The 15,502-nt window shown below is 42.9% G+C and overlaps 1 protein-coding gene across 1 annotated transcript in view; it reads left to right on the top strand.

Annotated features, from left to right (window-relative positions):
• The window catches only part of Zdhhc9 (zinc finger DHHC-type palmitoyltransferase 9), a 35,374-nt gene extending 31,790 nt beyond the window's left edge, over positions 1 to 3,584 (top strand). The window contains exon 9 of the mRNA XM_031372763.1: positions 1,981 to 3,584. Within this exon, the coding sequence (XP_031228623.1) occupies positions 1,981 to 2,097 (117 nt within the window). The 3' untranslated portion in view covers positions 2,098 to 3,584. The remainder of the gene's footprint in view (positions 1 to 1,980) is intronic.
• The last annotated feature ends 11,918 nt before the right edge of the window (positions 3,585 to 15,502 follow it).

Here is a 15,502-nt window from a genome sequence, read left to right as displayed (position 1 = left end):
CACACCCATATGCACCCCTGCACACCCATATGCACACCTACACACCCATATGCACACCTACACACCCACATGCACACCTATACACCCATATGCACCCCTACTCACCCATATGCACCCCTACACACCCATATGCACCCCTGCACACCCATATGCACACCTACACACCCACATGCACCCCTACACACCCATATGCACACCTACATACCCATATACACCCCTACACACTCATATGCACCCCTACATACCCACATGCACCCCTGCACACCCATATGCATCCCTACACACCCATATGCACCCCTACGCACCCATATGCACCCCTACGCACCCATATGCACACCTACACACCCACATGCACCCCTACATACCCACATGCACACCTACACACCCATATGCACACCTACGCACCCATATGCACACCTACACACCCATATGCACCCCTACGCACCCATATGCACACCTACACACCCATATGCACACCTACACACCCATATGCACACCTACACACCCATATGCACCCCTACACACCCATATGCACCCCTACGCACCCATATGCACACCTACACACCCATATACACACCTACACACCCACATGCACACCTACACACCCATATACACACCTACACACCCACATGCACACCTACACTCAGAGGAAGGAGACAGACAGACAGGGGGAGGGGGAGCACAGAAAGAACATACCTGTTTCCCTGACTGTCCTTCCTGCTTCTGTGTCATGATATAGTGGACAGTTGCTCTCTGCCAGGTAGGAAGGGAACCCTTACCAAAAAGCTTGAGCTGCCTTTGTTTGTTTGTTTGTTTGTTTGTTTTATTTTTATCTTTGCTTTCTTTGATGCCATAGCTTTAAGTGTATCTTCTGTTACATAACTATTTTGTTCTTTTTGACATTAATGTAAATGAAGTTGATTTCCTAATTTCTTCTTCTTCTTCTTCTTCTTCTTCTTCTTCTTCTTCTTCTTCTTCTTCTTCTTCTTCTTCTTCTTCTTCTTCTTCTTTGCATCACTCATTAGGGTGTAGAGAAACACAATTAATCTTTGTATAGCAGTCAGATTCTGAAACCTAGCCAAACATGTTTTCATTCTAATAGATTGTTAGATTTGAACTTTATTTCAAGATAGAATCTTATTTTATGTGCATACTTTTTGTAAGGTTGTTATCGTCTTTCCCTCTAAGTGCTTCCTTTGCTTTTGAAGAGACAGCAAGTATGTTTACATGTAATCATCGTCATCTTCAATACCATTTTTCTGATGAGACTGGTCCAAATAAGAGCAGTATAGGTTCGTGCTTCTTGGTTGAATATCGGAGAAGATGGATTTTAGAATCACTTAGCAGGGTCCTGGAGAGATGACTCAGTGCTTAAGAACACTGATCACTGCCAGGCAGTGGTGGAGCACGCTTTTAATCCCAGCACTCGGGAGGCAGAGGCAGGTGGATTTCTGAGTTCTAGGCCAGCCTGGTCTACAGAGTGAGTTCCATGACACCCAGGGCTACTCAGAGAAACCCTGCCTTGAAAAAAACAAACAAACAAATAAAAACAAAAACAAAAAAAATCACTTAGGAGACATTTTAAACCATGTGCATCATTTGAAACCACTTTCATTGGCTTGGGCTAATAAATTCTCTGTTAGGACAGAAACAGGATTGAAAACGGTTGGGTCAGACCTCATTAAAGAAGCACAGTATAAAATTCTGTTGAGGTGGGTGTGCTTGCATGTAATTATTTATGGTTTATGTTATTATCATCTGTCCATAACAGTTAAGGAGAGACCTCAAATAAGCTGCAGGTGCATCATTCTGGCTAAGATGGCGAGAGCCTTGTCTTGGGTCTGAGTTTGGTGACCTTGGCTACCTATCTTTAATGTCACTGTGGTCGAAGGTTTTCGAGGAAGAACTCAATGCCTTTGCTTATCTGCCTTTAGACTTTAAGAGAGCTCTGTGTTGAATCCGATCTCTTTTACTTCTCAGGCCTCAACAGAGCATATGAACTCTAATGAGCTGGCAGAGGACGGCAGCATTCCTGAAGAGATGCCCCCTCCAGATCCCCCAGAGCCACCACAAGAGACATCCGAAGCTGAGAAGTAGCCTGTCTACGGAAGAGACTTTTGTTTGTGTTTCATTAGGGCTATGAGAGATTTCAGGGGAGACGAATAACCTGAGACAGAGAACAAATAAGCTGTCCCTTATTATTTTTCTTTGGTCTTTAGTCACCCAATTACTGGCATTTTCTTGCTGCAAAAAAAAAAAAATTTTTTTTAATGTTCGGACTTAAAACAGTGGCAGAAGATGCCAGTCACATCTGGCAACTGGACAGATGGGTCTCTTGGGACACGGCACTGGTTTCCCATTGTCTCAAGCCACAAGGTGTCCTTGGACTCCCCTTGTCTTCCTTCCAGATCCTAACTCTCCTACTAGGGGTCACTGGTCCCATGGGGGGCTAAAGAGTCTCAAGACTGACTCTAGTCCTTTCCAGCTGCTGCATGTCCCGAGTCCAGAGGCAGTCCCAGAGACCTCTGGCCAGGGAATCCTAACGGGGCTCTTGACTCCTTCAGAACTAAGGATTGGAGACGGACGCTGGAGGATTCTCCTGGCTCCAAAGTGCCAGCATTGCCAGCCAGTCCTTTTAGGAATAGGGCAGGTACCTTCCACTTGTATTGATTTCTGTAGCTTCTCTTTTCTCCCTGCCCTCATCTACTCTAGGACATCCAAGTCCCACTCTTTTCCCCCATTAGATGCTACACGTAAGTAGTCATGGTAGAGATAAGACATTTCTCATAGGTTCTCCAGAAACTTCAATGCCTGTGCTATTCTCAATAAGCATTGATGAGATGCCAACAACACAGCCCCTCACACTCTCTGTCTCATCTCCCCTCTCTGCTCATTAGTCCACTTTCATTTTCTCCTTTTGACTCCTGCTTCAACTGGGAGCAGGACTGGCAGTAATAAAAGTCTGCACTTTGCTGGTTCCTTTTCCTCAGGGGAAGCCTGAGTGCTCACTTAAACACTACCCCTCAGACTTCTTGTGTAAGGCCTACAGAGGCCGAGAATGCACAAATGGGGAAGCCAAGGCACAGAGAGGCTCTCCTCTCCTCTCCTGTCCTCTCCTCTCCTCTCCTCTCCCCTCCCTTCCCTTCCCCTCTCTCATCATCCCCTCAAAAACAGAGAGAGAGAAAAAAAAAACTAAACAGTACTTCCATTAAGCCTTGGCTGAGTGAGAAAAAGCCCAGCACTGCTGCCCTCCCGGGTATCCCACTCCAAGGCCTCAGCCCACCTCTGGCAATGGTAACCACACCAGGGGCTTCATCCAAGCCCCTACTCTTCCAGCACTTCCACCGGCAGAGTCCCAGAGCCACTTGATCCTGGGGGTGGACTGCAGCCCCCCAGGCAGCTCTGCTCAGGACCTGTGCTATTTCAGGGAAGATCTATGTATTATATGTGGCTATATTTCCTAGAGCACCTGTGTTTTTCTCTTTCTAAGCCAGGGTCTTGTCTGGATGACTTACGGGGATAGGGAGGGGTGCGAACCACAACTTTTAATCTATTTGAAGGCGATTAAACTGTGTCTAATGCAAGATGCCTGCCTCCTCCTTCCTCTTCCATTTCAAGAGCCACCATGGGATTGTGAATGTGTTTGTGTGTTGGGTCAGGGGGTGGGCGGGTGGGGTAAGAGGGGGTTGCTTGTTACTTCCATTTTCCAGGGTACCCTTGGGTTCAAGAGATTCGTACCTCTCAAATTCAACCTCTCCATTGATCTATTTAAATCTGGGCCGAAGTATATCTTATTCTGGACTATGAACACAGGATTGCAAAGCAATATACAGTGTGAAGAAAATTGGGAGAGTAGAGGGATTCCACTTAAGAGAACGTGTTCTTCATTAGGACATTGTTTTAAGTAGATGGACAATGTTATCTGCAAGTGGGTCTTGGCTTTCGAAGCAGGCCCACCAGGGCCTCCCCTTGGAAATATTTCGTTAGTGATCTTTCTTTCACAAGTGATAGCATGCATTTCTTTTCAAATGGTCTATACTCAAGACTCCGAGCTCACTCTTTCCGGTTCCTTGTAATTAGTGAAATTTGGCTGCTCCCAGGTCTCTCTGTGTCTTTTTGTTTGGGTTATTGCAGTATTTGAATTTAATATTCCTGGGGGAGAGAGTCATTGGGAGAGAGATTGATTCAGATCCTCTTCTATATGCTTCTCCTTTTCCCATTTTTTTCCCTCTCTCAGTTTGGTTCTTACAGTTCAATTTCAGTTAGTTCAAAAGTAGGGCAATCGTAGAGAGTGCGGAAGTTACTCGTTTTTTGTGTGTGTGTTTTTGTTTTTGCTTTTTTCCAACCAATCAGTTCCCCATGGGATCCCCTTTCTAGTCAGTATTAAGCCCACCTCCACTTGTGGGCCAGGATGGCTTTCTTTCCTTCCTCGACTTACCTCAGCTCCTCTTCTGCTGCCCCTTACGTTGGCCAGAAGAGCTTTTTCTTTCTGGTGGGAAGGATCAAAATAGAAATCTTTTTATCTCTAGTGCAAAATGTTTTTGGTTTTTTTGTTTGTTTTTGTTTTTGTTGTTTTGTATTTTAAATCTACTTCCTCACCCCCTCTCTTTGTTTGTTTGTTTGTTTTTAAATAAACCTTCTGTGTTTAAGTCCTTGGCCTAAAGACCTGTCCCATTCATACCATCTACCAGCTGGGACTGTCCCTTCGTCTGAGCTCTGATCAGAGGAGAGATTGAAGAATTAATCTTTCTCTGGGGAAAGAGGCCTTATATTGTTTGATGTTTTCAATGGCTGACACTCTCTCCAGCTCTCCCCTTCCTCTCCATTTCTCACACTTCCTATGCACCCACCCACCCCACTTCCCCAGGCCAGGATGGTTGGCACTGATCCAAACCCTCAGAGGGAAGGGGAAATGTTTGCCCTTTTGGCTCTGGGGCCCTCCTGGCCCTAGCTGAGATCATTATTGCTCCTTATGCGTTTTTTTCCCAGGAGTGGGGTTGGATTAGAGGTGGATTCTAATTCTATAGCAACTGAATTCTATTCTTCCCATCCCGACCATCCTGCCCTTACCCCTAAGGCCCCTTTTCCTACTGACCAAATCTCTTTACCTTGTTTAGGAGAAAAGTATTTTGTTTTTAAATCTATTTTCTAACTTAAAAGCAATTTAATATGTAAATCTCTGAACTTTTGTGTGAGTCTACAAATGTGTATGTGTTGGGGTTTTTCACTCTCTGGTATTTCTTAATAAAGAAATCTTTCTTTTGGGGGGAAGCCAATTAATGAAGGAGACTTGAATGGTTTTAGAAATACAGGGCTGTCTGTTTCTTTGTGCTTGTCTCATTTCTTTACTTGTGTCTAGTATGAATGATTGGGCCCCTCCTTCACCTTTGGAAAACACCGCCCCCCCCCCTTTCCTTTGAGATTTGAGAGGGCCTTCAACTTAGTGGGCCAGAGAGAGACCTCTCCTGTTTCTGGTACCCCTCTGGGACCACTTAGATTGGTTCAAGTGGTAACCTAGCAACTTAGCCTCCTCCTTGCTCCCGGTAGCCTGGCCCTGTTAGCCCTTTCTTCCAACTCAGTTCATTTTATACTCCTGAGGCTGGGGCCAGGCTAGAGAAAAACACCAAGAGATCACAGTTAATAGGATTTTTTTTTCCTAAAAGTAATATTTTTTCTTATGGTGCTACTAAAGAATCATGTTCCCAGTAATTTAAAAGGCATTTGCATTACTTTTGAGAGTACATTGTAGGAATCTCTTGCTGTTCTCTAGGGCTCAAACTCTGAATATCATTAGTTTTAAAGATTGCAGCCCAACACACGTGAAAGAGTATTGGTGAATTGTATGTTTTGGGTAAATATAAAAGGGGAATAAGTATGCACATACATCTCAAGAACTTTCGGATACCCTGTTGAACATGAAAGCAGGTGGAAAAATGGTATAATCATCGTTCTTAATAATTTCATAAATGAATACAAAATGATTTTGTAATGTGAATATACACTAAGTTTCCAGGAATGCTGCCAGCATGTAGATTGTGGAAAGGTGGTGTTTTACTTTGTTTGGAAACTTGCTGGGAGCTTCTTGTCACTCTCTGGAGTGCCATTCATGGGTATTGAAGTTGCCAACACAACCTACCTGGGTGAGTCTGTTTATATTGCATTCAACAGTGATTCTACACATAGTAAGATATACCTTCACTTTATTATAGGTCTTAGAATAATCATTCCCAAGTATTTATATTAAAATGTGCTATCTTATAAATTATTTTCTTTAAGTTTTTCCCTTTATAGTAAAGCTAGTACAGTAGGCTCTTCATTTCCTTGAGTTCCATATTCACAGATCAAGAAACTTCATTTGTGCCTGGCAGCAGTGGCACACCCCTTTAATCTAAGCACTCAGGAGGTGGAGGCAGGTAAATCCCTGTGAGTTTAAGGCCAGCCTAGTCTACATAGTGAGTTCCTGGTCAACCCAGGCTATACACACAGTGAGACCCTGTCTCAAAACAAAACAAAAACAACCTGCATCTGTTGCTAAGCATGGACAGACTTTTGTGTGTCAATATTCCACAATACAGTATAACATTTCACATGAGATTTATATCGCATTTGTTATTATAAGTAATCTACAAATGACCTGAAGTACACAGGGAAGTGGTGCCTAAGGTCCTATGTAAGTACTACAAAATTTTATGTGAATACCTATGGATTGTGGGATCCCTAACAGTTGGGGTGACAGGACCCCATGGTCCTGTACATGGGTACAGAGGAAGTGCCTAAGAGAGTGGTGCCTAAGGTCCTATGTAAGTACTACAAAATTTTATGTGAATACCTATGGATTGTGGGATCCCTAACAGTTGGAGTGACAGGACCCCATGGTCCTGTACATGGTCCTGTACATGGGTACAGAGGAATAACGATACATAATATTGATCGTTTTGAAGCTTTAGATAGATGATGTTAAACTTTGCAGTTCATTTCAGGGTGGTAAAGGGTGCCATGCAACATATTGCATAAAGCAAGAGAGTATTAGGGTTGGGAACCAGTGGACCAGATTATCTCAGGTTCCTTTCTAACTCAAATATTTAGGGAGCTTAGAGAGAAAAAAAAGGCTTTCCTCCTCTTCTACCTTTAATGTGCTTTTAAAAATTCCTATTCACTGCTGAAAATAAAGAGAACTTTCAAAAATCTTCCCTAAACATCACCAAGATACAATACAATGTTGATGTTTTGGTATATTCTTTTTTAGGCTCCCCACCTCTGTAAATGATTCAACTAGAAATGTAGTTTTATTTACTATTATTGTTAGCATCATGACATCCAGAGCCTGTGGTGATACATGGGTGGGTCCACAGACCTGTTGCCAGGGCAACAGCCACCATATTCCCAGAATCCGTTGGGCTCACCTCCCACCTTTACCTGTGGCTGCTACATCACAACCCATATATATACGGGAACATTCCTCCATCTTGTGCTCTCTCTCTCTGTCTCTCTCTCTCTCTCTCTCTCCTCTCTTTCTGAGCCACTACCCCTACTCCTTCTCAAGCCTCTTACACGTGGAACTGTTTGGGCCTAGTGTGGTATTTTCTGACGCGACCCACAGCTCCAACACATCAATTATTATTATTATTATTATTATTATTATTATTATTATTACTATTACTATTACTATTATTATTACTATTATTAATTTTTTTTACAGAGCTTAGAATTAAACTTAGGGACTCACATGTGCAAAGCAAGCACTCTATCACTGAGCTATATTTCAAGTCCTAAATAACATTTTAAGGTCAGATTTTTTTAATTTACCATTTTCTATATCATTAAGAATTATTAGAAAATACTTCTTTATGACTCTACAATATGTCTAAGAGCCTCCTCTAGAGTCACATGTTTTGGAATTTCCAATTTTTTATTATAAATAATTCTGCAATCAATTGCTTTATATATAGGCATATCTCTGAATACACATATTTCTAGAAGCAGAACTATTACATCACAAGCTTTTGGCCAAATTGCACAGAAAGGCTGTCACAGTTTGTTCTGTCAGCAGTGTATCAAAAAACTTGCTTCAATCCATGACATTCAAACATTTGGTGCAGTAATTTGATAGTCTAACCCTGAGTACCTTGCACTTTGTATTTGGTTGGTTACTAGTGAGAGGAAGCAGTTGTTGCACTTTTCATCTACTATATTTATTGACATTTGTATTTCTTCTGTGAATTATCTGCCCCAGTCCTTGATCTACTTTCTTTTGGTACCAAGTCATTTTCTGATAAGTCAATCAGTTAGAACTTAGGGCTTATATTCTCTCATGGGTCTGGAAATGAGAGAACCCTACATTTAGAAATGGTTTTACTATTCCAGAAGATGAGATACTGTTACCTCCTTGGCATTCCATGCTTCTTTGCTTTCTTTATTATTTTAATTATGTATATATGTTATGTTTGCATGTGAGATTGCACCATATGTGTGCAATACCTGCAGAAGCCAGAAGAGAGTGTCAGATCTGTTGAATTTGGAGTTATAAGGAGTTGTGGGCCACCCAACCTGAGTATGGGAAGTGAACTCAGGTCCTCTATGAAAGCAGTATGTGTTTTGAATTGCTGATCCATCTCTCTAGTCCTCATTGTTTGCTTTTTTGAAGCCCATCTTCCCACTGTCTTTTCTATGAGCTACTACCCATCTATTTGTCTGTTGGTAGTTATTTGTCTATTCCAATGTAGAGTTTTGCATTCAGATAAGATACATGATGATTGTTTGTCATGAAATACAGGCTCTGTTGACCAGCAGAGCTGAAAGGAGTGTATTGATGACACGGCCATGCTGCTTGCTTGTGCTCTTATAGTCATGATCTTTCTCTCTCCAAATTAAATACAAAGACTTATGCAAAGTCACATAAAGAATTACCAGTAGAGCCAAGACCAAAAGGGAGATGAGCTAGATTAAAAATCCAGAGGGTTTTCTAGTATAACTCACTCCCTTTGTGTTAAGTGGGTATAAACAGAAGGAATTTGGATTACTACAAACGGCATTCGAATGAAATAAGTCTTTGATTTGCTTCACATTTAATAAATGATTTCTAAGTATTGAACATGTGCCAGGGCAGTGGTTCTCAACCTGTCAAACTACTGAACTCATTCACACAGAGTCCCATATCAAATATCCTGAAGAATAGAAATTTACATTATGATTCATAACAGTAGCAAAATTACATTTATGAAGGAGCAATGGTTTTATGGTTGCGAGACACCACAGTGTGAAGAATTGTATTAAAAGGTCGCAGCATTGGGAAGGTTGAGAATCTCTGTGCTAGGATTCACTTAAGAGAAACTGCATTGTTAACCTCATTCTCTCTTAAGCATGTTGGCACACAACAATGGCTTTTTAAGGATAATTTGCCATTTGGAGTTTACAGGATTGACGCTGTCTCCATCTTAGGGGCCTGGCTATAAATAGTTAGGTTGACAGCGGGTGGTTTCTGACTTTTTGTTTCAAACGTAAATCTCTTCGATCTTTCTCCAGACCCCTGCACTTAGGTTGAACTGGTGGTGGGTGTTCTTTAGTATTGAAAGTCAGGAAGTTGCCTTACCAGTTCCCACAATCAAATAGTCTGTGCCTTTGTGAGGGCCATTGCCTTGGGCTCATTCTGGCCTTCTGACGCTATCCCTAGCAGGTCCCAGAGGCAATGGTATACAAATACTATATTGGTCACTGTGAAGTTATAGGAAAAGGTGAAGCCTACATATCAAGTACTATAGAATTGCATGTATTTAAATACTTCCTGGGGGAGGAGTCTTGGCTGAGTCCAGAGGGGAGGTAGTTCCTTCCCAGTTGATTGTGTTGTTGGCTGAATAATACTGTAATGAGGCTACTGTTGTGTGAGAATCTAAGGTAGGTTCTATTGTGAGAGACGGAGCTGGGAGAACCACTTGTTTCCCCAGCTTGGAAACCTCATACCTCATCCTGAATTTCCTGAATTAGGTGGGGGGTGGAAGGTGTTGGGCCCTGTTGGGACTATGGTGATCCATGTGCTTTTTTTCTTCCCTTGTGAAAAAAAAAACCCTGCTGTTGTCTTGTATTTCAATGGCCCTGTCCTGTGAAAAGTCAAGGACTGAGTGAGAAGCTGGGAGCTCCTCAGCAGGGTTTGGTGCCTTTGTCATTTGTTGACCCACACTGCCATAGGGCTTGGGGGCACGTGTTGGAGGGAATGGTGAGGGTCCTAGGGGAGCTGGTCAGAATTTGCCTAGAGTAGCTTTAGGCAGTGTTCATAAGACATGGAGTTTGTGAGAAGCGAGGCAGTTCAGCTTATATATGTGCCAATGCCAGGAGCTGTTCCCTCTAATGGGAGGAAGGAAAATGTGCCCATCACCTTGAACTGGACACTATCTGATTTGAACCCTTTCATCTTTACTCAGGTCCCTGGCTTCTCTCTAGCAGCCTATGGGAGTCTGAAGCCTAGGACTGATCATCTAAAAACTGTAAGAGCTCAGGGCTGCTCCAGACTCCTTATCTCCATCACCAGCTTCCCTGGTAAATAGAGTTGGCACCCTCAATCGACCCTTGAAACCCAACATTTCTTAGATACTCAAGGATCAGCTCGATTCTGGGCTATGGCAGGTGAGAATGGCTATCTACAGACACACATATATTGACATGGCCTCTGGGCCTATGCTTGAGCTCAGGATTCTGGAAATTAAAAAAGGTCAAATAACTATAACTGATTAACAAAGTATGCCGAAAAATTAGTATGTGTTACCATGTTTAGTTCTCTAAATGTCCTATTAGGCCACTTTTATTAATAGCCCACTATCCCCATGTATTTGTAATTTCCCTGACATCATGGAACTAGTGAGTAGTGGTGCCAGACCTTGAAAACTTATTACCTAGGGTTCTGGGAAAGATGTACCTTGAAAGAAAGAAGGAAAGAAAGATAGAATGGAGTGGCAAAGTGGTGCAAAATAGGGACATTCAGATGCATTATTCATTGTTAAGTACATGTACTAGTATCACAAGGCTAATACTATTATCCCCACTTTCTGTTTTTGTTTTTGTTTTTTTGTTTTGTTTTGTTTTGTTTTGTTTTTTAAGACTGATTCTCACTACTATGTAGCCCTGACTATCCTGGAACTCGATGATATGTAGACAAGGCTGGTCTCAAACTCACAACCTCGGCCTCCTGAGTGCTGGGATTAAAGGTGTGTGGCCCCAATCCAGGCCTTATTTCTATCCCCACTTTCTTGATGTAATGTGGAAATTGAGGATTAAGGAAGTTATGTGACTTGTTTAACCCAGTTAGAGGCATCTAACGCTTGAACTTAGGTTGGCCCAAGTTCCAAAAGGCTCTGCTTCAACTTTTCTAGAGGACATCCCAGTTTCCTCTGGCTCTGGTTGGGCTCCTGAGCAAAGATCTTCCCTCTTGGACTAATCTGTCCCCATCCTTTTTAAGGGAGACACTGGTTGCAGTCTCCTAGGCCTCCAGCATCCAGGCTGGGGTGAGAGGGTACAGTCTCCACTTGAGATATGGACCACCAAAAGGCCCATATCAGCCTTTTGGACCCCAGACTTCAGTTTGTTGAGCTCAGAGTAAGGGTACTTCTATATACTATCTCCCACCAGTTCAGGCAGTTGGACAAGAGGGTTTGGCAGCCCTGCCTGGAGAAGGATCTTTGAGCTGCCCTGTAGCCTTGCTGGACACTGTTGTTCTTGTCCATCATATTTTGGCCTGTTATCTGCATTCTCTTGATGCCCCTCTCCTATTCTTCCTGCAAGCACTGGGGCCATCATGTGTCTACCTCCTTTCAGTCTGGAATTGACCTATGACCAAAATGAGTCCAGTATTTTTGAGCTCTCCTTCTTCTCCTTAAGGCAAGAGAGGGTTTCGAAACATCATTTTCTTTCGTGTTTCTTTCCCAATATCTCCCTTTCTTCATCTTAGCACCTCTATAATAGCCATTACCTGGAGTTGTATTGTAAAATCACATGTTTTGATTTTCTTGTGTTGGGATAGTGCCCAAGTCCTTGCGCATACTAGGTGAGACAAGCTTTACTTTGAGAACATTCCAGCTAGTGTTAGGGATTTCCTTCGATTGGAGCCTCTGGGCATTAGTTACTCATCTTTCTGCAAACTTTATTCCTGTATTGAAAGCCAGAAGTTTAGGAACTATTAATTTGTCAATTTCATTAATCATTCATATATATGATTCATATATATATTTATATGTGAGACAGGTTCTTGTTCTGTAGCACAGGCTGGCCTGGAATTTGCTATGTAGTCTAGAATGACCTAAAAACTCAAGATCCTCTTGCTTAGCCTTCCAAGCCTTGTGAATCACCATGTCCAGAAATGTAACTTTTATTTTTTTAAATGTGACATACTATCCCCTTTTTCATATACAGAAAGCTATTAAATACTTTCACCATTCAAAAAGAATAAGTATGTGGAAAGTGAAGCTCTCCCTGGCTCAGTCCAGACTCTATGCTCTTCACTCTTAGGACTGACCTTTCCAGTTTTTATTCTGTATGTTTTCCTTTTCCTAGATGAACATATAGTACTTGTGTTTCTTCTTGATATAGCCAACGTTTACAAGAATGCTGAACATATATAATTTAGAATTTTAAGAGTACAGAAAAATCATAAGGCTGGTGAGATGGCTCAGCGGGTAAGAGCACTGACTGTTCTTCAGAAGGTTATGAGTTCAAATCCCAGCAATCACGTGGTGCCTCACAACCACCTGTAATGAAATCTGATGCCCTCTTCTGGTGTTTCTGAAGACAGCTACAATATACTGACATATAATAATAAATAAATCTTTAAAAAAAAATCATAAAGATTTCCTTGGGTCATTAGTTTGCTACAACATGGTGCTGCTAGAAGCTGCATAGTCTTGCATGAACACATGGTAGCATAATTGGCCATTTGTGTTATTTCTGATTTCTTACAGACATAATTGTTGTGAATATCTTTATCAAGATGTCTTTGTACACTCGTGTGGCTTCTTTTATATGATAAATCACGGAAGAGGAAAGGCTGTGTCAAAGGGTCAGATTTCTTTTGAAGTGCTCACAGCTATTGCAAAGCTTGTTGGATAGGGAGAAATGTAAAATAGGGTCTAAGGACATGGGGTTGGTGACTGGAGAGATGGCTCAGCAGTTAAAAGCACTTGTTCTTGCAGAGGACTTGGATTCGGGTCTCAGCAACAACATGATGGATGGCTCCCAAATGTGTAATTTCTGTTCTAGATGATCCAACACCCTCTCTGACCTCTCTGGGCACCAGGCATATATATATATATATATATATATATATATATATATATATATATGGTTCATATTTATATATTCACACATGAAGATAAAGCACTGATACATATAAAATAAGTGTAATTTTTTCCCTTTTTTCAGAGCTGAGGACCAAACCCAGGGCCTTGTGCTTGCTATGCAAGTGCTCTACCACCGAGCTAAATCCCCAACCCCATACATGTAAATTTTGAGAGAATATGGGCTTAGATATTGTTGATATTCTGTGTAAACTCCACTCCTACAGATACCTGGCAGCAGCCTGGTATGCTCCTCCCCACAGTTACCTGGCAATGGCTAGGTAGGCCTGGCCCTCTAAAAGGGGCTGCTTGCCCCCTCCTCTCTCTCTTACTCCTGTTTCTCTCCCTTGCCTCTTGCCCCTTTGTGCCCCCCTCCCCCATTCCCTTCCCCCCTCCTCTCTACGTGGCCGGCCCCTACTTCTCTTGCTCTCTCTTTCTCTCTGCCTTTCTCTGTCTCTCCTACCCTCTTAACTTCCCTCCCCATGCCCTAAATAAACTCTATTCTATACTGTACCAGTATGTGTCTGGGTGAGGATGCCTCCACATGGGCCCGCCGAGGCATCCCCTTCCCCCACACCCCACCAGAACATATTCTTATAGCTCTTTCTCTTTTTATGGTCACAACAGATAAGCATGTAGACATCTTGCACTGTGGCTGTCTCGTCACCCTCTCTAACCTCTCAGCTTGTTTCTTCCTCTGTAAATTGGATGGTGATGATGGCCATGCTGATGATTGCTATCTCAGTACATAAGTGCTCAGGAATGGCCGCAATGACTCAATAGTTCTTTGGGCATTTATTTCTTGGGTGAAGATAATGCTCATAGCTTTCTGATACCCAGAGTCACTAGGGGCAGTATGCAGGAACAGCCTAGCGTGGCCTCCTATTTACTCTGGTGGCCTATCTCACTCTAATTGGCCCTTCCTAGTTCAGGGAACGCATGAAGGAAGCCTAGGGTCTCCATCACCGTACCACTTCCAAGGAAACTGTGACTCTTCAGTGTGTCCAGGGTGAGGCTCAGGAGGAAGGCCTTAGAAGACATGCCCTGCAAATCCTAGCTGTTCCACTTTTGTTCCCTGTCAGCCCCCTCCCCAGTGTAGACCCTTCTTCACAGGGATAGAGGAGTTTAAAGGGCTCCTATTTAAGTGATTATGGGAAGAGGGAAGTAGCTCTCTCCCTGCCACCTCTCAGATCCCAACAAGGCCTGTGGGTATGATCGTATGAGCCCTGTTCTCATATGGGATGATGTGTGGAAGGATGTGTGGCGCCAGCTGTAGCTTTAGATGGAGAGTTAGGTTAGCAGAGTCAAGGATACTTGCATCCTCAGGGAAGGGGAAAGATGCCCCTGAAAGGACAATGAAGGGATATTTTGCTGAGATCCGCTTTAAATTGGGAGCTATCCCTGCTCCAACCTTCTCTCCATAGGAAAGAGAACAGGCGACAGTAATTAAGTTCAATTTATATTTATTGCTACTAATTTGTATCTTGGCTACTCCTTCTGTACTCCTTTGTCCAAACTAGAAGTTGTGAAAGTCCCTGGTAGTAGTAGATCAGAAGCATGCCCACTTACTAAGCAGGTAGCCCTACCTGTGATGGGTACAGTTGACCCTGCTTCAGGACCACTGTGCTCTTGCTATTGGAGCCAAGGGTACCCCAGTAATAGTTGTGATACTCTCCTGATACTTTGGAGTTAGGACGCTAAGACCTTTTAGCAACGTTGGATATAGTGGAGCCTCCAATGTCAAGCAAAAGGCTCCCTTTGCTTTGCAAGATCCACATAAATGAACAAGCCTGGGTCCATACCCGGATCTGCCTTGCAGGAGGCAGTTGTGTCATTGGAAACCAGCTGTCACCATCTTCAATCAGCCTGTAGGAAGTCTCATTTAAAGGAGCCAAGGAACAGGTGGAGACACTTATCATATGAGCTATGGGCATTGTTTTAAGTTGGGAAAAGGGGGCACTCAGTTTGGGTCAGCCAGGAGGGTATGAGGTGGCTGAGAAGGAGGAGCTATTTCACTGGAAACCCTGGGCCCTTTGCAGCGGCTTCAAGAAGCCTACTCACTGGTGTCCTGGAGAGCAGACAGCTGGAGAGCAAATATTTAAAGGTATACAGTATACCGTGTCAACTGGTGGGACCCTCAATAACTGCCCGTTTAAATCCCTACCAGGCTGGAGCCAAAGGAAGTA

This window comes from Mastomys coucha, chromosome X, assembly GCF_008632895.1.
Source record: "Mastomys coucha isolate ucsf_1 chromosome X, UCSF_Mcou_1, whole genome shotgun sequence".
In the NCBI taxonomy this organism is placed as follows: Eukaryota; Metazoa; Chordata; class Mammalia; order Rodentia; family Muridae; genus Mastomys; species Mastomys coucha.
The sequence above is the reverse complement of the archived record's forward strand: the minus strand, read 5'-3'. Positions and strand labels throughout refer to the sequence as shown.